Below are 23,703 nucleotides of genomic sequence, written 5' to 3'. Positions count from 1 at the left end.
GCTTTCCTTTAACCGGTTACTACTGACTGTGCAAGCCGTATGGCACTTATACCCAGTGTCCGTAAAACTAGTATAGCAAAGGTAGGAAATGACGGAGCTCAAAGTCAAATCGATTAGAGGTCTCAAGATGATATATTTATTACTTGATAAATAAAATGAATAAAAATATGTAAAACACACAAATAATAGCCGATTGTGTGGTCACAGGGCCCTTGTGACACACAAGCAATTAGTAGCAATAGATAGTGATAAATACTAAAAACATAAAAAGCAAAAGTATATACACAAGTAGGACCTATTACTTGCTGCTTAAAATAAATCCAGAACTCTGTGATGAGTATTGAATAGTAGTAGCATAGTTATTTGTTTCTGGGCATTCTGTGACTTATAGTATCACTTATATTAATGGCAATAAATACAACTGTCACCACTTGCAGCATTAAGCTCTCGTCCATGCATGTAATATGTTTGTTGGTAATACAGTGGTTGGTTAATGAACGTTCTCCTGTAAAAAAGGTCTATGGTAAAATGTACAGGCGCTCCACTTGTAAAATGCTCGTTCCTCCGCAATTGAACAGATCACTAAACAGTAACATAGGTTGGTGCACCGCACCTCTCAGCTCCCTTGATGTTAGTAGTCCGGTGATACTGTTACTATGTAGTGGCTTCTTCGTACCGGCAGCTCCATAGTGTTATCTTAGCGTTCTAACAGCTGACTGCACTGTCAACTCGCGCATGCGAGGATCCTCTGCATAGAATTGCAGTCTGAGACTGTAAAGATGATCAGCAAGCCAGTGGGTCGGTGAGCTTGGGCGAGATAGTGGTGGAGCAAGGATGATGCGTTCTCGTGCGCTGTTTGCTGCGAGATTATTGATTGATTTCACTGGTTTTTAAAGTCGACAAAGTTAGAAATGCAGAATTATCAAATAAATACTTAGCAGCAAGCTATGGTCCGCACCAGTAATGTGCCTGGACCGTTTCAGGCACACCTTAGGGCCTTTCTTCAGCAGCAAAATGATTACAAAATAATGGTAGATATTTTAAGCAGCAAATAATAGGTCCTACTTGTATATATACCTAAATTAGCTTTTTATGTTTTTAGAATTTATCACTATCTATTGCTATTTATTGATGGTGTGTCACAAGGGCCCTGTGACCACACTATCAGCTATTATTTATGGTTTCTTTACATATTTTTATTTATCAAATATTAATAAGTATATCATCTGTCTAGTTTCCAAAATGGTATGCCATGTGTTTTTTTTTTTTTTTTTTTTTTTGCTGTTCTGGCACCATAGGGGTTTCCTAAATGCAACATGCCGCCCAAACCATTTCAGAAAAACGTACTCTCCAAAATCCCCTTGTCGCTCCTTCGCTTCTGAGCCCTCTACTGCGCCCGCCGAACACTTTACATAGACATATGAGGTATGTGCTTACTCAAGAGAAATTGGGCTACAAATACAAGTAAAAATTTTCTCCTTTTACCCCTTGTAAAAATTCGAAAATTTGGTCTACAAGAACAGAGTGTAAAAAATGAAGATTGTGAATTTTCTCCTTCACTTTGCTGCTATTCCTGTGAAACACCTAAAGGGTTAAAACACTGACTGAATGTCAATTTGAATACTTTGGGGGGTGCAGTTTTTATCATGGGGTCTTTATGGGGTATTTCTAATATGAAGACCCTTCAAATCCACTTCAAACCTGAACTGGTCCCTGAAAAAAAGCGAGTTTCAAAATTTTGTGAACAATTGGAAAATTGCTGCTGAACTTTGAAGCCCTCTGGTGTCTTCCAAAAGTAAAAACACGTAAATTTTATGATGCAAACATAAAGTTGACACATTGGAAATGCGAATAATTTTTTTTTTCATTTGGAATATCCATTTTCCTTACAAGCAGAGAGCTTCAAAGTTAGAAAAATTCAAAATTTTACATTTTTTCATCAAATTTGGGGATTTTTCACCAAGAAACGATGCAAGTTACCACAAAAATTTACCACCATGTTAAAGTAGAATATGTCACGAAAAAACAATCTCAGAATCAGAATGATAACTAAAAGCATCCCAGAGTTATTAATGTTTAAAGTGACAGTGGTCAGATGTTCAAAAAACGCTCTGGTCCTAAGGTGTAAAATGGCCTGGTCCTTAAGGGATTAAAGGGGTACTCCACTGGAAAACTTTTTTTTTTTTTTTTATCAACTAATGACAGAAAGTTAAACAGATTTGTAAATTACTTCTATAAAAAAAAAATCTTAATCATTCTAGTACTTATCAGCTGCTGTATGCTCCACAGGAAGTTATTTTATTTTATAATTTCCTTTTTGTCTGACCACGGTGCTCTCTGCTGACACCTCTGTCCATGTCAGGAACTGTCCAGAGCAGGATAGATTTGCTATGGAGATTTGCTCCTACTCTGGACAGTTCCTAAAATGGACAGAGGTGTCAGCAGAGAGCACTGTGGTCAGACAGAAAGGAAATGCAAAAAGAAAAGAACTTCCTGTGGAGAATACAGACGTTTATGGGTACTAGAAGGATTAAGATTTTTTAATAGAAGTAATTTACACATCTATTTAACTTTCTGGCACCAGTTCATTTAAAAAATAAATAAATACATTTTCCAGCGGAGTACCCCTTTAATTCTTCATTTTCCTTTTTTGTTTGAGATGTCTTACAAGTCATATAGCACTAAAGTTACTTTTTTTGTTTTCAAGTTACTACAGAATTTTTGTACAACTTGGAAAAGGTAATTCTTTTCAATTCGGTTCTCTCTAGCTTTCCTGAGCTGGCTGTTTAAATACCACCCGGTTTTGGGAATCAAGGAAGAGGGGTATACCCAAACCCATTCCCCTGTTTTCACATATAAAACATTTCATGCCACCTGTATCCTTTTCTAGGTGTCAGGCCTGGCTAACTGAGTCCAGGACAGCATCTACAGAGGGCAAGGGAGTATGTGATATTTGGGGGGGGGGGGGGGGGCACAGTAAATTAAACTTAAGGGGGGCACAGTGTATTAAACTCGAGGGGGAAGAGTATATTAAAAGTAAATGAATTTATAGAGCACAGTATCCAATTAATTTCAGTGGGCACATTGTGTATTATGTGTTTAGGAGACATGGTGTTATAATTAACTTCAGGGGGAGCAAAGGCTGTGTTTTTCAGGAGTACAGTGTGTGGCAGTACCATATGTCAGAGGGTGCATTGTATTGAGCCGTTGTCTGGCAGTGTTATATTCAGAGGATGCGGTAAGAGTCAGTACTTATGTTTAGGGGTTCAGGTAGTAGTAGTATAATACTTAAATGATACAGTGTGTGGTAGTACCATATTCTTGGCAGTGAAGAAACAGCGGAATGAACACATGGGGGGTATTTATCAACAGATTGTGGGTCTTTTATTGTGTTTGGCGAATTTTTTTTGTGCCAAAGTTTAGCACATTCTCTTAAATGTCATTTTGTAAACTTGCTAAGATTTTGACGGTCCTGTGTATGATTTTTGGAGTGATCAGTAATTTATCATTTGCAGCAATTGTATTTTGGCACTAATTTGCCTGTTTTTGATGCATGTTTGGCGCAAATTACCACCAACAATATTCTGACATGGAAAACACACATGCCAAAGGAAGAATATGGTATGCGCCAAAGTTACTAAGGGACATGCGCCAAATGATACATTTGGCACAGGTCTGAAAAAAACAAATAAAAAACGGGTAAAAAGAAACCGACAACAGGTAAAATGATAAATACCCCCATGGAGATTTGAGTCACAAGATGTTACTGTATATTGTACCTGACTGTGTGCCATTAGTCCTGTAGTCACATGTAAATTGTGCAGTGATTATGTATAAAACAACAACTCCCAGCATATCGTTACCATTGCATAGGTCATATATGGTGGTATATGTGATTAATAGGGTAGAAATCATTTTCTACTCGACAGTGGGCATACAACACAGCAAATAGGGAACCTGTTGTTAAAATTAGAATCCCACCCCTTATCAACTCCATATAAGGTAGTCTTCTGCCAGACCTTTGGGTCAAGTATTGTCAGAGGGCCAATCTGATCTTACCTTTATACAATAACATACATTTATGGGCACAAAATACAAGCATTGTTTACAGTACATACATGTCTTATCTTTTTCTTTATACTCACACAACGATCAATGCAGCATCCCGAGAGTAATCCAGCATGATCTCGTTCAGTCGGATTTGTCTCAAAGACTATAAAATAATATAAAAGGTATGTTACGGAAAGTATCGATTGATCTCCAGACTGAGGCTCCAATTCTTCCCGCTGTATCAAGTGGTGGGTTGGTACACGCTCTATGTATTTTCTATGAGAGTATCTGAGATACTTGAATATAGTGCTCAAGCATCTCCAGCGTTCCCATAGACAATGCATGAAGTGCCTACTGTCCCACTGCTCCATGCAGTGGGGGAGAGACGGGGCCCTGTTCTGATAATAGCATGGGCTCCCAGAGGTCAGACTCCCCACAATCAGACACCTATCCCTTATCCTGTGGGTTGGATTACCTTTTTGGGTCTATTCACATGGCAGAATACGCTTCTATAGTAGTCCACACTCCCATTCACACTTCTGCAGAATTTCCGCTTGGATTCCGCACCAATTCAGCACAAAATACACACAAGTGGAAGCTGAATTGGGGTGGATGAGCGGAAATTCTGCTGTGTGAATAGACCCTTTATTAATGTTTATTAAGGAGGAAATCGGACAGCCCTGTCACTTAACTATATAAAAGTAAAAGCTGAAATGTAGAGCAGATTTCCATTATTACATCTTGTATCTAACAAACAGCAGGGAATAAGGAAGGGGGAAACAAAATGAGCCCAAACCAGGCCACCTTAGCAATATATATATAATATCTGAATGGGCTGCTTTCTAATAAGTTATTTCACCCCTTGTATTGGGTATTACATGAAATGTTAGTTAAACTAGTACTATTAGATTTGCCTATACTTATTCTTATGAATAGGGACATTGTTAATTGTTTCTCTAGAACTGCCAGCCACCCTACACAATGTAATTGTGTTCAGACCTTGGTCCTGTTCCTCTTGGCTTCCTCATCTGATATCTTCCATGGACAGTCACGTCTCATCTCATTTACCAGGTTCTCATCTTTGAAGCCGTCTCTCAGCATATATGGAGCAATGAGATCTTCGAAGCGCTTTACACTATCAACAAACGTCTATAGTTTATTTGACTGTTTTATAGAAGAAGGTGTATTATACAAAGAGCTATGTGCTGATTTACATTACCTGCTCCTCCCCAAAAGAGGCTAAAACTACCAAGCGGCACCATAACAGCAGAAAACAATGATGCCTAAAAACTAATATTTAAAGCAAAGTGTTTTCATAGGATTTTGAAGGCACTTTACAGTTACAGTATACAACAACTATCGTAGTGAAGATACACCGGCACCAGTGTCAGGCTAGGGAATAGTGGAGCTATAGGAGTGGTGTTAGGTACCTGCCCTCTTGCATAAGTTATGGCGGTGCAATGCGTTTTATACAGTCTTTCAATATACAATCAAAGAGGTAAGCAGAATAACGCAGCACTCACCATGTACTTTTCATTCAACAGTCTTCTTTATTCGGTATTTTAAAATGCACAGGCAGGTACAGCAGGAGAGCGGAGACCAAGTGTGCGGGGGGATGTGGGTGTCAACGGACCGTTGCATGCTCTCAGCACTTCGTCAGGCCTGACGAAGTGCTGAGAGCACGCAACGGTCCGTCGCCACCCACATCCCCCTGCACACTTGGTCTCCGCTCTCCTGCTGTACCTGCCTGTGCATTTTAAAATACCGAATAAAGAAGACTGTTGAATGAAAAGTACGTGGTGAGTGCTGCGTTATTCTGCTTACCTCTGATTGCATACAGTATACAACACTTGCACATCAGGCCATATTACATTCTGCATATACATTATGTACAGCCATAGACTAGGGAATGTCAGCTGAGTTTCAATATTTTTGCACTTTTTCTGTTGGAGGTTGTTTAGTAATATTATTATTATTATTATTATTATTATTATTATTATTAATAAACAGTCTGCTGTGAGTTGGTGACTAACAATAACATGTTAAATGAAAGGAACAGCTTTTTTTATCCAATAAAGCAAGAAGCCTACAATATTGTGAGTGCACAGCGTGTCAGTATTCTTTTGTTTTGATACTGTGCATACTATACCATCACTGTTATGCCCCTAAGAGTGTGTCTTTAGTACTGTATATACTTGAGTATAAGCCGACCTGAATATAAGCCGAGGCCCCTAATTTCACCCCAAGAACCTAGGAAAACTTACTGACTCGAGTATAAGCCTAGGGTGGGAAATAAATCATACCCCCCCCCCCCGTCATCATCCATCATCCCCCCCCCGTCATCATCCAGACCCCCCTGTCCATATCACCCCCTGTCAATATCCTCCATCATCATCCAGACCCCCCCCCTTTCGTTGTCTTCTCACCTCCCCAGTTGTTGCTCTAGTAGTAGCAGGGACCGTCCGGGGAGGGTGAGCCGGGCAGTCCATCTTCACTGCAGGGACCGTTCGCATTCCAGTGGGGAAGGTGAGCCGGTCCGGGCCGTCCATTTTCACCTGGAGGCCCAAATCTCCACTCCGGGTTATCCCCGGACTAGTGACGCTGCATTGACGACAACGCGCAGTGACGCCCCTGATGCCACATGTCTGCTGCGCATGGACGTCACTAGTTCGGGGACGACCCGGAGCGGAGAAAAGGACAATCCCTGCAGTGAAGATGGACGGCTGAAAAACTCGGCTTATACTTGAGTATATACGGTATATCAAAGAAGAAGGATATGCAAAGCAGCTTTCTGATGCCACTTTTTGAAGGTAGCATTCCCTTAAAGATAATGGCCCTGATTTACTATTGTAAACCCGACATGTTTTGTCAGGTTGTACGCCATAAATTCTGTCTGCGCCAGAATTGAAAAAACCTGATCAACTCTCCATTTTACTGAGAAAACCCCTATAAGGGGCGTGACCATCCGAGAAAGGAGGCGTGGTCGCTGAAAAAGGGGCATGTCCCAGACATTTTAGAAAAATCCCAACATATTTACTAAGGTTTCCACAGAAAATGTGGTGGATTTGAGCTGAGGAAAACCCCACAGATCAGAGCATGTGTAAAAAAATAAATAAAAAAATAAAAAAAGCAAAACTTTGAGAAAAGTGCAAAATGTAGCGAAACCTTAGTAAATACTGTGAAAAAATATCTGTTGGGAAAAAAAACACACAAAGAAAACTACACTCCACTCTTAGCACATCAGGGCCAATGTTTCATTCCAGTTAGGAGTTTTAGAACATTACTGGGGATATATGCCAAGCCAGCGATGATGCAGAAGGAAATATTATACATTTGCGAACAGCAGCTTCAGGGTTATTACCCCTTATCAGTACCAAGTAGGTCCCCTTAGTACAGATGATCTCTGTACTGATGAGGCGCAATAACCCCGAAACAGCAGTATACAGATGGGTTATCCTTTTCTGGAGAGCTTTGCAAAGAGAACTACTTTGCATATCCTTCTTCCAAGGAATTTCCAGCAGAACATGAATGGCCTATAAGTCTCCATAGGTCTTTATGATGCTCTTCCTCAAGGAGAAACATTACCCCTTTGGTCCAATATATCACAGAGAAATATGTTGGTATAATACAAATATTCTATAGTTTCACAATGTCCTTACTGTTCAGGCCGTGGTTTCTGGTTGATATCAGGTAGAACATGCACCTCATGAAATCCAATTCTGAACTTACTCAACAAAGAGATCATCCTGTAAGACAGTACAATAGATCTAGACTGAAACAGTAAATGTAAGTAGGCTAAAACAATGGTAGTAAAATCATTAAGACAATTTTCTATGTACCAGTATTACTACTATCACTAAAAAAACTAAAAAAAAAAGAAATGCACTTTGATACATATGTCTGTTAAGCATTAGAGATCTTCCCCAGGACTATCCTTAGAATAGGCCATCTATATAAGATCCGACTCACAGCAACTTCACGATCCGCTGACTAAAGCAGGTTTGCCTGCTATTTCATTTCAGTCCTATTCAGAGGAATGGGATGAAGTTGCAAATACCTGCAGTACCAGGCACTACCAATGCAATATGTCATGAGTTAGACCCTCACTGGCCTAATATTGGTGGCCTATCTTAAAGGGGTACTTCGGTGGAAAACTTTTTTTTTTTTATAAAAAAAAATTTGATCAACTTTTATTTAAAAAATCTTAATCCTTCAATCCTTATTAGCGGCTGTATACTACAAAGGAAATTCTTTTCTTTTTGGATTTCTTTTCTGTCTGACCACAGTGCTCTCTGTTGACACCTCTGTCCATGTCAGGAACTGTCCAGAGCAGGAGAAAATCCAAATAGCAAACCTATACTTTTCCGGACAGTTCCTAAAATTGAAAGATGTCAGCAGACAGCACTGTGGACAGGCAGAAAAGAAATCCAAAAAGAAAATAATTTCCTCTGTAGTATACAGCCACTAATAAGTACTGGAAGGACAGTCATTTACAAATCTGTTTAACTTTTTGGAACCAGTTCATAAAAAAAAAATCCCTTAAGGACCAAGCCCATTTTAACCTTAAAAGGGTACTCCACCTCTAGCATCTTATCCCCTATCCAAAGGATATGGGATAAGATGTCAGATCGCCGGGGTCCTGCTGCTGGGGACCCCCGCTGTCATTACTGCACAGAGAAAACTTGCTCTGTGCGTAATGATGGGCAATATAGGGGCCCTCGTGACATCACGGCCCGCCCCCTCAATACAAGTCTATGGGAGGGGGCATGGCGGCCATCACGCCCCCTCCCATAGACTTGCAATAAGGGTGCGGGCCGTGACGTCACAAGGGGGCGGAGCCGTGATGTCACGATGCTCTGGCCCCTGTATCGCCGGTCATTACACACAGAGCGAGTGTGCTCTGTGCAGTAATGATAGCGGGGTGCCGCAGCGGAGATCCCGGGGGTCCCCAACAGCGGGACCCCGATGATCTGACATCTTATCCCCTATCCTTTTGGATAGGGGATAAGATGTCTAGGGGCGGAGTACCCCTTTAAGGACCAGGCCAATTTAATTTTTGCGGTTTTTGTTTTTTCCTCCTCGCCTTCTAAAATCCATAATTCTTTTATTTCCATTTACAGACCCATATAAGGGCTTGTTTTTTGCGTGACCAATTGTACTTTGTAATGAATCCTATCATTTTACCATAAAATGTACGGCGAACCTAAAAAAATATTTTTTTAGGGAGGAAATTTAAATGAAAACCACAATTTGGCACATTTTGGAGGGTTTTGTTTTCTCACTGTACACTTTATGGTAAAACTGACATGTGTTCTTTATTCTGGGGGTCAATATGATTAAAATGATACCAATGGCTAGATACTTTTATATTTTTTGCTTAAAAAAAATATAAAACATTTTGTACAAAATCAGTAATCTAAAATCGCCCGATTTTGACCACCTATAACTTTTTAATGTTTCCGTATATAGGGTGGTATGAGGGCTAATTTTTTGCGCCGTCATCTGTACTTTTTATCGAAACTTTTAGATAATTTTTTATAAATTTTTTGGGGATAACATTTTTTATTTTTTACATTTACGTCATTCACAGTATGGGATCATTAACATTATATTTTGATAGTTTGGACATTTATGCACGCGGCAATATCAAATGTGTTTATAAAAAATTACGCTTTTTGGGGGTAAAATGGGAAAAATTTTTCGTTTTTATTGGGGGAGGGGATTTTTCAAATTTTTTTACTTTTTATTTTAACATTTTTCAACTATATATATATATATATATATATATATATATATATATATATATATATTTTTTACACTTTTTATGTCCCCATAGGGGATTATTTATAGCAATCATTTGATTGCTAATACGGTTCAGTGCAATGCATAGGGCATAGCACTGATCACTATTATCGGTGATCTTCTGCTCTGATCTGCTCGATGACAGACAAGATCTGGAGACGCCTGGTGACGGACGGAGGTACGTGAGGGGACCTTCGTCCGCCATTACAGATGATCGGATCGCCGCGGTAGCGTTGCCGGCGATCCGATCATCTATTTTAACATGCGCATTGCCGCAGATGCCGTGATCTGTACTGATCACAGCATCTGAGGGGTTAATGGCGGACATCCGCGTGAACGCGGATGTCGGCCATTACCGGCGGGTCCCTGGCTGCTGATAGCAGCTGGAACCTGCCGTGTATGACGCAAGCACCGCTCCGATGCTCACGGTCATACACAGGACGTAAATGTACGTCCTGGTGCAAGAAGTACCGCCAAACCAGGACGTACATTTATGTCCGTGGTCGTTAAGGGGTTAAAGGCTTGTACGCTGAATTGTGACTAGATCAAAGCTCACCTTTGATCTAGTCATAAAATTAATTGGAAATATTGTTCAGGAGAGGACCTATGGAGAAAATGTACAGCTCACAAAGGGCTTAGCCCAAAAAGTGGTGGTCAAGATCGCTTTAACACGTTATCATAACTTCAAAATGTTTACGGAATAGAACCACAAAACACTCCGATAACCATTGCACAGGACTTATTTCTACTACACATCTAATTAGAAAATTAAGGCAAATATCAATTCATAAACTGTTAGTTTCTAGAAAACCATAAATTTGAAGAGTGTGTGCTATTCAAGCATAGTATGATCACTATATAAATGTTGTGAAAGATTGCACACTCCAGTATTATACCAGTATTATGTTTACAACTGTGCAATGCATAAGACAATCTTACGCTTTTTGGTCTTCATCCATCCTGTTGATCTGTCCTCCCACAAAAACACGGATTTTAATTTTCTCCCATCTCTTTTTGCGGCTCAGAAGGTAGGGGATAAGTAGAGTCAGTCCTACCAGGAAGAGAAGGTTTTGTTAAATTATGCATTCGCACTTACTCAGTCTCTATACTCTGTAGTAAAGGAGTATATAAACCTGAAAGAAAAAAGAAAAACAAAAGGAGCTCCCTTGCAAACACAATTCTCCTAATACATAGAAAGAAAGATAGACACAACTCTACTGATAGCATATACATTTTATAAAGCCATTGCTGCATGAGGTCAGGTCATCTAAATATACCAATGGACAAGATGTTGGAACAAAAATGGCAGAATCCTAAATCCAGCTAGGACTACAATTGGGTGCAGCAGTGTACAAACTCAAAGGCTGCATCCAATGGGGTAGGGGTGGGAAGGGGGAAAAGGCTGCATCCAATGGGGTAGGGGTGGGAAGGGGGAAAAGGCTGCATCCAATGGGGTAGGGGTGGGAAGGGGGAAAAGGCTGCATCCAATGGGGTAGGGGTGGGAAGGGGGAAAAGGCTGCATCCAGTGGGGTAGGGGTGGGAAGACGGAAAAGGCTGCATCCAGTGGGGTAGGGGTGGGAAGACGGAAAAGGCTGCATCCAGTGGGGTTGGGGTGGGAAGGGGGAAAAGGCTGCATCCATTGGGGTAGGGGTGGGAAGGGGGAAAAGGCTGCATCCATTGGGGTAGGGGTGGGAAGGGGGAAAAGGCTGCATCCATTGGGGTAGGGGTGGGAAGGGGGAAAAGGCTGCATCCATTGGGGTAGGGGTGGGAAGGGGGAAAAGGCTGCATCCATTGGGGTAGGGGTGGGAAGGGGGAAAAGGCTGCATCCATTTGGGTAGGGGTGGGAAGGGGGAAAAGGCTGCATCCATTGGGGTAGGGGTGGGAAGGGGGAAAAGGCTGCATCCATTGGGGTAGGGGTGGGAAGGGGGAAAAGGCTGCATCCATTGGGGTAGGGGTGGGAAGGGGGAAAAGGCTGCATCCAGTGGGGTAGGGGTGGGAAGGGGGAAAAGGCTGCATCCAGTGGGGTAGGGGTGGGAAGGGGGAAAAGGCTGCATCCCGTGGGGTAGGGGTGGGATAGGGTGAAACCCCTAAAAAAAATAATGAAATGCAGTGCATTTTGGTCCACCTGGGAAGGGGAAAAGGCTGCATCCAATGGGGTAGGGGTGGGAAGGGGGAAAAGGCTGCATCCAATGGGGTAGGGGTGGGAAGGGGGAAAAGGCTGCATCCAATGGGGTAGGGGTGGGAAGGGGGAAAAGGCTGCATCCAGTGGGGTAGGGGTGGGAAGGGGGGACAAGGCTGCTGCCAGTGGGGTAGGGGTCGGAAGGGGGGGGGGGGGGGGAACAAGGCTGCTGCCAGTGGGGTAGGGGTGAGAAGGGGGGACAAGGCTGCTGCCAGTGGAGTAGGGGTGGGAAGGGGGGGAAAGGCTGCTGCCAGTGGGGTAGGGGTGGGCAGGGGGGGCAAGGCAGCTGCCAGTGGGGTAGGGGTGGGCGGGGGGGGGGCAAGGCTACTGCCAGTGGGGTAGGGGTGGGAAGGGGGGCGCAAGGCTACTGCCAGTGGGGTAGGGGTGGGAAGGGGGGCGCAAGACTGCTGCCAGTGGGGTAGAGGGTGGGAAGGGGGAATAGGCTGTTGATGAATAGGGAAGAGGTTAAAGAGGTTTTACAGTCAACTAGCAGAGTGTGGCAGAAAAAAAAAAATCACTAAACATATTGACTCACTCCACTCCCATGCTGCCACTGTACCAGACATCACTATGTACTGGGCATGAGTTGCTAAATTCAATCACTGACATCAGATGTCAAGTTCAAGAGGTTGTGGTCTCAGAGGCCAGTAATAGTTGAAGTGGCCCATGTACAGTGTATTGTGATGCCACTGAATACTTCCACTAGACAGTTTATTGTGGCAGCGTGGGACTAGGGGTGAGAAAAGGAGTATTCTTTTTTTGTTTATTTTTTTGCAAGTTTAAAGAGAACCTGTCACCAAAGTAAACTTTTAATATATTGTTCCTTAAGTAATTTTAAGACACTTTGCTATTTACTTGCTGTTAAAATGCTCAACCTTTAATGTTCCCTGCACAACAGTTAGTTTGGTCTCCTCCCAGCCTGGCAAGAGACCAAACTCAGGAAGTGCATGCAGGGCATGGGGAAGCACAGCTCTCGCAGGCTTCAGTGATGTCGCGCCTGCTGGGGGAACGCCCACTTTCTCCTGCCGGGAGCTCACGCAATGTGAGCAAGGGGAAAGGTACAATACAGAGCTTTTTAAAGCTCGGAATTTTTTTTTTAAGGGCAGGAGGGGTGTTAGGATTAGTTAGGGAATATAATCTGAGGTAGTTTAGAAAATATGGTTTGATGACAGGTACTCTTTAACAGTACAACAAGTGAGACGTGTGGGAACATGACCCGCCAAACAAGTGGTGACTAACTGTAGTGCAAAACACAAGTAAGAGACTTAATATGTAATAGAGTCCCCCCGCAGTAGGATAATGCAAACAAGCATTCTTTAAAAAATGTGGATTACCCATTAAAGAACATATGTACTTGAAACTTTAAAGGGGTCATCCAGAAATAGAAAAAACTAAGCAAATTTCTTCCACAAACAGCACCACACCTGTCCTTAGGTGGTTTGTGGTATTACAACTTGGCTCCATTCACTTTAATAGAAGTGAGCTGCAATACCAACACACACCCTGAGGGCAGGTGTGGTGCTATTTTTGAATGATTTAGCTGTGTTTTCTAATCGTGGATAACCCCTTTAGGCTATGTTCACAGGTCAGAATATTTGTGGAATGTCTGCCTCGGAAAACACGGGCGGACATTCTACTAATAGGGGGCACAGGCACCCTGTGTCACTCAGATAGGCGTTGTCTTTATAGACAGCAATGCTTGTTGAGCAACACAACAAAGGGAAATGGAGTCAGGCAATGGACATGCAGTATCTGCTCCTCAATAAAATAATTTTCACATGTTACCTAAACGGGTTTCATGATACCATGTTTTGTCCAGAAAAATGTGACAGCAGAATTTGAAATACATATATATCGGAAAACTTTGTAAAAACCTGTTCTATAAATTTATAAAAAGGGATAACCTAAATGGGCACTGTCACTTTAAAAAACATTTGACTGCGACCGATAGCTAGAACTATCTGGTAAAAGAGCACGTTTAGCAAGAAACTTACAATGTAAGTCTATGGGATTGTCTCGGTCAACTGCACTTTTCTCCATGCTTATTCTAACAATTGGTTGGGGTATGAACACTCAAGACCCTGACCGAAAAAAACTTCTGACATGGCTCTAGGACAGTGGTCTGAAACTGTGGCCCTCCAGATGTTGCAAAACTTCAACTCCCAGCATGCCCGGACAGCAAACGGCTGTCCAGGCATGCTGGGAGTTGAAGTTTTGCAACATCTGGAGAGCCACAGTTTCAGACCACTGCTCTAGGACAAGTCAAATTTTTTTTTTAAAGTGACAGGTGCACTGTAATAAAGACAGACAAATGGCCCATATAATACCTCCATCATCGAAGAGCCAGTAAATATCTACTGTCTTCTTTTCTTGGTTAATCTGGAAAATAGTGCTAGCCTGTTGTTCAACTGTGACAGCGTCTGGATCCACTGCAAGTCACAAAAGGTACAAGTTATTACAGTAACGGAGTCATTTATAAAAATGGTGTTATTCTAAACCGATGGCTGGAAGCCTAGAAAATGCTGCAGGGATATGTACTAAATCTAAAGGGGGACATGGTGACTTTCCCAAGTTGCAATGATCATTCTCAACCTTCCTATAAATACTGTATATGCGCTTGGTTGAGCACAGAGGTGGCCATTAATAAGAGGTCCTCTGTGCAAAAACCGTATTATCAACTGCTGGTACGAATACTATGCCTGCCCCTAAACTCTCCTGACTGACACGAGTTGTTTGAGCAGGGTAAGCTGCTGTGACTTTACACTCTTATGATATCCAGTTCTGGTGCTAGGATTTTTGCCACCCTAGGCAAAAGCTGATTTTGACGCCCCCTGACTCCGCCCATCGGCCCGCCCTTTGACACACCTCATTCTGTCTGAGCGAGTGGTTTGGATGCTGGATGTAACTTTCTTGCGGCAGGCAGAGCAACGCCCCCCATCTAAAGGGTGGGCAGCTAGGCTCTGGCAGCTACCTATTTTACCTATTGGCAGAGTCGGCCCTGATGATATCATCATATCACAATAGCTTTTCTCACTGAGTGATACATATTTGTGATGTCACAGCATTTTACTTGTCTAAAACCCGCTTGTGATGTCACAGTTTATTTCCACTCATCACAGAAGCTAACCACTGTTTACGGTAACACACTTTTGATGTCACAGCAGCAAGTTGGACTGAAATCCAATGTCCAATCCAATGTCACAGTAGCTCACCTGACTGAAGGCCGCCTGTGATATCACAGCAGAGTTATGAGTGAAACACACTTGTCATATCACAAGAGCCTACTTGACTGGAACAGTTGTGATGTCAAAGCGGTTACCTGAGTGAAACCTACCTGTGATGTCACAGCAGCTTTCCTGCCTGAAACATGATGTCACAGAAGTGACATCACAATAGCTTACCTGACACTCCTGCTGTCTTAAAGGGGTACTCCACTGGAAAACAGTTTATTTTGAACCAACTGGTGCCAGAAAGTTAAACAGATTTGCAAATGAGTACTTCCAGTACTTATGAGCTGCTGTATAATACACAGGAAGTTATTTTCTTTCTTCAATTTGCTTTTCCACAAGTGCTCTCTGCTGACACCTCTGTCCATGTCAGGAACTGTCCATAGTAAAAGAAGTTTGCTATGGGGATTTGCTCCTGCTCTGGACAGTTCCTGACATGGACAGAGGTGTCAGCCGAGAGCACTGTGGTCAGACATAAAGGAAATTTTAAAAAAATAGAACTTCCTGTGTATTATACAGCAGCTGATAAGTACTGGAAGAATTTACAAATCTGTTTAACTTTCCGGCACCAGTTGATTTAAAAGAATTTTTTTTCCAGTGGAGTACCCCTTTAATACTTGTCTTTAGTTTACCTGACTATACACACATGATGTCACAGCAGCTCACCTGACTTAAAGACATTTTTGATGTCACTGCCTCCTACCAGGAACAAACATGACAGTGAATTGCTAGTCACTTACTCATCCACAGTTCTTCTACAAAATACCTTACTATTGAAACAAACTAAGAGAAGCAATGGGCCCTCTGGCCTGCAATGCCCCTGTGCAGCTCAGGGGCACATATAGTATATGTACCTCTGAATTTATGGACAGCTTAAAGGGGTACTCCGGTGGAAAACTTTATTTATTTATTTATTTTTATCAACTGGTGCCAGAAAGTTAAACAGATTTGCAAATTACTTCTATTAAAAAATCTTCATCCTTCCAGCACTTATTAGCTGCTGAATACTACAGAGGAAATGCTTTTCTTTTTGGAACACAGAGCTCTCTGCTGAATCACAAGCACAGTGCTCTCTGCTGACATCTCTGTCCATTTTAAGAACTGTCCAGAGTAGGAGAAAATCCCCATAGCAAACATATGCTGCACTGGGTAGTTCCTAAAATGGACAGTGATGCCAGCAGAGAGCTATGTGTTCCAAAAAGAAAATAATTTCCTCTGTAGTATTCAGCAGCTAATAAGTACTAGAAGGATTAAGATTTTTTAATAGAAGTAATTTACAAATCTGTTTAACTTTCTGGCATCAGTTGATTTAAAAAAGTTTTCCACTGGAGTACCCCTTTAAACTGAATCTGTCAGCCCGTCTGCATGTTATGACATGGGCTGCCATGTAATGATGCAATAACATAAAAGGTAACTTTCATAAAGCTGATGGCCTTTGGAGACATAAAATAATATTTTTATTCCAGGCTGAAGTGTCAAGTAGGCTGGGCATGAGCTATTGAAGTCCAGTGCTGCGGCACTTCAGCAGCTTTACCCTGCCTCCATGACACTTTAGCTCAGAATAAAAACCTTATTTAATAACATCTCCAAGCGCCATCAGCTTTATGAAAGGTACCTTTCAAGTTATTGCATCATTACCAGCTCATAGCCTGCAGATGGGCCGACAGGTTTACAGAAAAGAATGGTGTCAGATTCTATGGGCAAATAATTTGTATTGTGCTTGCCTATCTGTTATGGCAAATATAATATTTACTGTAGATAATATTCACAGTCAGAGGTATACACTGATGGACATCCTAGGACTGCATTAGTGTCCACTAATTCTAATGCACACTAGTCACTTACATGTTTCTTGAGGCATGCAATCTGCTCCATTTTCGGCACCAGTTTTCAGATTTGGTTCCTCCGTTTGTTGATACACAGGGTTTACTACACAGAATAATGAGCTTGTAACGTCACGTGGTTAATGTTATAAAGAGGCAGACACATGTTAAAGTGCACTTACTATGAGCTTGCATGACACGGGACATGTTTAGACCATCCTTCATCCGCATCAGGCACAATCCACAGTTAAAGTCAAAAGCATCACTACAAGACAGGGTATTGTTTACTTATAGAGAGTTTAGACCCAAGACTACAGAGCAGATGAGACATATAGAAAGAGCGTGGTAGCATGGTATTCCTTATGAGTAGCAGATGCTGAGAGGCAATTTGTCTCAATATTACACATAATGGACCTGATTTATCAATCAGCCTGAAACCCTACTTGTCTGCTTTTTCCCACAGCAACCAATCACAGCTCAACTTTCACTTTACAAGAGCTCGTTAAGATTTGAAAGTTGAGCTGTGATTGGTTGCTGTGGGAAAAACCAGACATGTAGGGTTTCAGGCTGATTGATAAATCTCCCCCAATGACTTCCTATCACACTAATTAGTGTTATCCTAAAAGAAGGTAAATACGCCACCTTATATACAAGGTATAGACCTAGATCATTATTACATTTACTGTAGATCTAGACAAAATAAAACATCTTCCTAAACGGATCTGGATCAGACTGAATTTGTCAGAGGACGAGAGGGTCACCATAACACCATAGGAGCTATAAATATTTCCAAGTCAAATAGTTACAACACAATGTTAAAGGGGTACTCCACTGGCCAGCGTTCGGAACCAAATGCACCTCGTTAGGTCATGGCCACGCCCCCTAAATGTAAGTCAATGGGAGTGGACGTGCCACAGTGTTTCTGCCGCAGAAATCCTAATGACAGACCCGCATTAAGAATAGACATGTCTATTCTTTCTGCGGACTCTGCACAGAAATGCATTACTGTCTATGAGACTATGCATTTCCGAGCAGTCCTAGCACCGGCATGTTCTGCCACCGCTCTGCTGTCGAGTGAATGTCTGCATCGAAATTTCCATCTGGACATTCGCCCATGTGAACATTCCCTGAGTGTTCAGACACACATTAATTCCAGAGCCGTGGTCCAAAAAGTGGAGGGTCCGAAGAGAGTGCGGTGAACAGATCAAAGTAGTGGCGGAGCGGAGGTTGCAAAGAATTACAGTTGAACCATTATGACTCATGGCCCTGTAATGATTACAAGGCCTGGCTGTCACACACAGCTTTCCCAGGCTCCTGATCTGCTTAGTACTGAAATGTTTGTAGCCATTCAGGAGCCTTGGAAAGCTGTGTGTGATGGTGCGACCATGCAATGACTCATGGCCCTACAGGGTTTGACCCATACACAGCATTCAAAGGCTCCTGTTTTTAGTACTACGCAGGTCAGGAGCTTGGGAAAGCTGTGTGTGTAGGCTCTGGATGTTACTGCAGGATTAGAGATGTCACAGAGGTCAGGGGGGGGGGGGCTACGACAGATGAGACTGCAGCACTAAACTTTGTATAAACCTTATCTTCTCCTGCTCATGTATGCAGAGTGAGCTGAGAGGAGACCAGGGTGGTGCCCCTCCCCCATCCACCTTTCTGATGCTCTCTGCTTTCTGCCGGAGTTGTGCCATATTTAGTGTTTTGCCGTGGAATGTGTTACATGACTCAGCACTACCCACACCGGCTCTTTCCCTGGCTGCTCTCCATTGATAGGTCACTGCTCCTCAGGGACTTCACCTAGCCTGTGCTATGCACATGTGCAGTAAGCAGTCAATGCTTTTCTATGAGACACTCTCAGTCTTAAAGGAAATGTGCAGCGAAAAAACGTATCCCCTATCCACAGGATAGGGGATAAGTGTCTGATCATGGGGGTCTGAACGCTGGGGCCCCTGCGATCTCCTGCATGGGGCCCTGGCATTGCTGCGGCTCTCCCGTGCAGGAGGCGTGTCTGCCACAGCACGACGTTGCGGCCGCCTCCATGTATCTCTATGGGAGAGGCGGGGAAGCAGCGTTCGTGCCTCCCCGCCTCTCCGATAGAGCTGTATGAAAGGGGGCACAGTGCGGCAATGCTGGGGGATACATTTTTTTTTCGCTGCAGATGTCCTTTAACTTTCGCATGCCCTGTGCCTGCCATGAAGCAACTGTGTAGGTGTTGTGAAGTGACATCAAACAGAGGCTACAGTAATGGCAGCCCAAGTACACACTTTACTAATAAATAACATTGAAACTACATTGTCCTAAAACTAAATACATAAATGAAATGCTTTATCTTGATAGAACAATTTTATTTATTTTAAAAATAAAATGGTGACACATTCCCTTTAAAATTGGATTGCCCACCATAGGTCTTGGATTTTATTTATTTTTTGCTCATTTAGCCTGAGGAATCTGTATTAGATTTCTGGAAAGGTTCACTATAGCAAAATCCCTTATGTGGCTAGAACAACTCTGCCTAATAGAGAGTCTGTATTTTATAACTACCTCCTTCAGAAAAGTGCTGCACAAATGTCTTTATATACACACTTGTGAGTAAAAAAGCTGGATATAAAATTGTCAGAAGAGTTGGATAAAAAGAACATCCTGAAAAATGCATTTGAATTCTCACGCTTTATTAAGCTACAAGAACATAAATCATTTTAAACTCCGATCTAGATGGTAAAGGACGCCATAACAATAAATGACAGACTGATATAAAGGGAGAGGGGGTCCTGCCTACAGGGGCTTATGATCTATATTGTTCGGGCTTGGATAAAGACCAGAGATGTAGTAAGGACCCTCGTTCCATTTCACATATATGGTGGGAGTGTTTAATAACATGACCATTCTGGGAAGAAGTGGAGAAAACAATACATAGGGTCTTGTGAAACCTGAATCTCTCTATCCATGTAACTGATTGTACAAGCAGCCCCTAGTATGAACTTTAAACCCTGGAAAAACAATATACCCACTAATATCATAGCATTCGTAAAACACTCATTCCCTTGAAGTGGCTTCAACAAGAACCACCTACTAAATTATCATTAGCACAGAAAATGACACATTTTGCATTTAAATCAATGGGTTCTCTGTGTCTTTCAGTGTGACAAACCATCTTTGAAGTTGCTGACTGGCTATTAGATTGAGATCCTAATACTGTTAAAGAGAACCTGTCACCAAACTAAACTTTTAATATATTGTTCCTTATGTTATTATAAGACACTTTGCTATTTACTTGCTGTAAAAATTCTCAACCTTTATATGTTTTTAATGTGATTGAAAAAATGGCCACTAGGTGGCTCTGTTCTGTTTCCTGTGCATGTCAAACAGTTAGTTTGGTCTCCACCTGGACTTGCAGAAGTCCAAACTCAGGAAGTACATGCAGGGGCATGGAAGGCATAGCTCTCGCAGGCTTCAGACACGTTGTGCCTGCTGGGCAACACCCACTTTCTCCTGCCGGGAGCTCAGACAATGTGAGCAAGGGGAAAGGAACGGTACAGAGCTTTTTAAAGCTTTGCAAAAAAATTTAAGGGCAGGAGGGGTGTTAGGAGTAGTTAGGGAATATAATCTGGGTTAGTTTAGAAAATATGGTTTGATAACAGGTACTCTTTAACTAAGCATTTTCATGTTGGTTGTTTGAAATGGAACTTCTTAATCAGACAGCCCCTTTAAATGATAAAACACATGCACAATAACAGAAGTACGCCATGTAGGATTTCTGCCATCTAGTGGTCAGAGCTGGTAAATGCATTTATGGGGGGAATTTCTCATTGTAATGTCTAAATTTGTTGCAGCTACCTTTTTGCCCAATTTTTTTGCGACTTTTCTAGTAGACTTTTTTTCACATGATTGTGTAGGTATGTCAAAAGCTATGCAATTATGTACTAAATTACGTACACGTACACATTGCCACTAGACAAAAAAATAAGGTAGAAAAAAAAAAATTCACCCACACTAACATTGATAAATTCACCCCCCCCAATATCCATACATAAAAAATGATATCAACAAAATAATTTGCATAAAACCTACAAGTGAAAAAGAAAACATGCAAGTATATATGAAACAATCAAGGTTTGTTACCAAAATTGCTGATAGATCCATAGACTTTCTACTGGGATTATATAATATTATTCTTTATTACAAGACTTGACTTCTATATGTTACATTATGAGAAGCTCATACGTACTGCAGTATTCCTACATAGCTGTCAACATTTCTGGGATGAGATGACTGCCAGTTCTTCTTATATCCTATAAACAAGACATTTGGTTTCATGTGGCCAAGCCCAGAAGCCTGCATAATATAAAAGGACAAAGATTAGTTTGAGGATAAAAGTACAAAATGTATAGTGAGTAAGGATGATTAGTAAACTTGGCATACTCACCACTTCTCCATCACAACGTACATCATCAGCGCATACGTGGGATTTCAGCAACAGTGGGCACTGTAAGCTGAGCCCTGCCTGTCTATCAAGTAGCAGGAGGTCGAGGATTCATTGTGGCCCTAGGGTCTAGGGCATAGCAAACACTAGGCAATGCATAAAACAGTCACATATCTTTAAGGGGTTATCCAGGAAAATACTTTTTTTTATATATATCAACTGGCTCCAGAAAGTTAAACAGATTTGTAAATTACTTCTATTAAAAAAATCTTAAAGGGGTACTCAGCCCCTAGACATCTTATCCCCTATCTAAAGCATAGGGGATGTCAGATCGCCGGGGTCCCGCTGCTGGGGACCCCGGGGATCGCTGCTGTGGCACCCCGCTATCATTACTGCGCAGCGCGAGATCGCTCTGCACGTAATGACGGGCGATACAGGGGCCGGAGCGTTGTTACGTCATGGCTCCGCCCCTCGTGATGTCACGGCACGCCCCCGTCAATATAAGTCTATGGGAGGGGGCGTGGCGGTCGTCACGCCGCCTGCCATAGACTTGCATTAAGGGGACGGGCTGTGATGTCATGAGGGGCGGAGCCATGACGTAACGCTGCTCCGGCCCCTGTATCGCCCGTCATTACGCACAGAGCGAACTTGCTCTGTGCAGTAATGATGGCGGGGTGCCGCAGTGGCGATCCCCGGGGTCCCCAGCAGCGGGACCGCGGCGATCTAACATCTTATCCCCTATCCTTTGGATAGGGGATAAGATGCCAGGGGCGGAGTACCCCTTTAATCCTTTCGGTACTTATGAGCTGCTGAAGTTGAGTTGTTCTTTTCTGTTTAAGTGCTCTCTGATGACACGTGTCTCAGGAACCGCCCAGTTTAGAAGCAAATCCCCATAGCAAACCTCTTCTACTCTGTGCAGTTCCCAAGACAAGCAGAGATGTCAGCAGAGAGCACTGTTGGCAGACAGAAAAGAACAACTCAACTTCAGCAGTTGGTAATTATTGAAAGGATTAAGATTTTTTAATAGAAGTAATTTACAAATCTGTTTAACTTTCTGGAGCCAGTGATTTATATATATATATATATATATATATATATATATATATATATATATATAAACGTTTTTTTCCTGGAATACCCATTTAGACCTACTTCTTGCAATTCTATTTTGGATGCACGTTCCTGCCATCCTTTGCATGTTAAAAAGCCATACATTTGGGGGAGTTAAATAGGTCTAAAAGAATTTGTTCAGATGATATATTATGGAACAGGACAGTGGGCGACATTTATAATTGTCTTTAAACAGTTTTTTGTGTCTAGAAAAGGCGCAAGCAGGGTTTATTTTTGTCTTTTGGTTTACATATTTCTGCTGATTTTGAGTTGCAATCCACAGATTTTGGCAATATGCGTGATATGGAAGGTTTTTTAAGGATTAAGATTTTTTTATAGAAGTAATTTACAAATCTGTTTAACTTTCCGGAGCCAGTTGATATATAAAAAAAAGTTTTGGCCTGGAATACCCCTTTAATAAAAATAAGATTAAACTTTCCTTCGCTTTTACCACACCTTTTAGCCAGGAATTAAGTGAGATTGGTCCATCTTTTATAGAAACTTACCAGTTCTTAACCAAGATGAGACTCTTTGTAAAATACTAGGTAATGGTGTGAATGCTTTCCCTAAAAAAGCAAAAACTTTAGGAGAACAATTGTCTTCAAGCCTTTTTTCAGAGATTGATGGAAGAGACACCTGATTGGATGTTGTGGGCTGTCACAGGTGCGGCCACAACATTTGCAAGGTATGTAAACATATGAGTGTAGGTTAAAGTTTTACTTCCTTAAAAACATCCCAACAGTACAATATAAAAAGGTTTCTCAATTGCAATACATCTTATGTGGTAAACACAACATGGTGTGAATTGTGCAGTCTGCAATATGTTGGATGTACCACTGGCCCCCTTAAGGTTCAGAGATGCAGGCGCATATCTGATAGCTGTAATGCATACGCATTGAATGTGTCTGCGGTATCCAAACATTTTGCTGAGTGCCATCAGGGAGATGGAACAGGTTTAAGATGTCAAGGCATAGAACAGGTCTTTTCTTCTAAAAGTGGTGGGTGAAGAAAGTCCATGCTTTTGAGCCATGAAGCCTTCTGGATTTTCATTTTAAAGACAAGATATCCAGAAGATTTGAATCATAAATA

At 42.0% G+C, this 23,703-nt stretch overlaps 1 protein-coding gene across 1 annotated transcript in view; it reads right to left on the bottom strand.

The window, feature by feature from the left end:
* Positions 1-23,703, bottom strand: part of SLC12A3 (solute carrier family 12 member 3) — a 77,554-nt gene that overhangs the window by 3,916 nt on the left and 49,935 nt on the right. The window contains exons 19-26 of the mRNA XM_056526193.1: positions 21,310-21,416; positions 17,264-17,346; positions 17,104-17,187; positions 14,359-14,460; positions 10,792-10,903; positions 7,710-7,796; positions 5,050-5,185; positions 4,146-4,213 (exon numbers count right to left, since the gene is read on the bottom strand). Of these exons, the coding sequence (XP_056382168.1) occupies positions 4,146-4,213; positions 5,050-5,185; positions 7,710-7,796; positions 10,792-10,903; positions 14,359-14,460; positions 17,104-17,187; positions 17,264-17,346; positions 21,310-21,416 (779 nt within the window). The remainder of the gene's footprint in view (positions 1-4,145; positions 4,214-5,049; positions 5,186-7,709; positions 7,797-10,791; positions 10,904-14,358; positions 14,461-17,103; positions 17,188-17,263; positions 17,347-21,309; positions 21,417-23,703) is intronic.

Source organism: Hyla sarda, chromosome 6, assembly GCF_029499605.1.
Source record: "Hyla sarda isolate aHylSar1 chromosome 6, aHylSar1.hap1, whole genome shotgun sequence".
In the NCBI taxonomy this organism is placed as follows: domain Eukaryota; kingdom Metazoa; phylum Chordata; class Amphibia; order Anura; family Hylidae; genus Hyla; species Hyla sarda.
The sequence above is the reverse complement of the archived record's forward strand: the minus strand, read 5'-3'. Positions and strand labels throughout refer to the sequence as shown.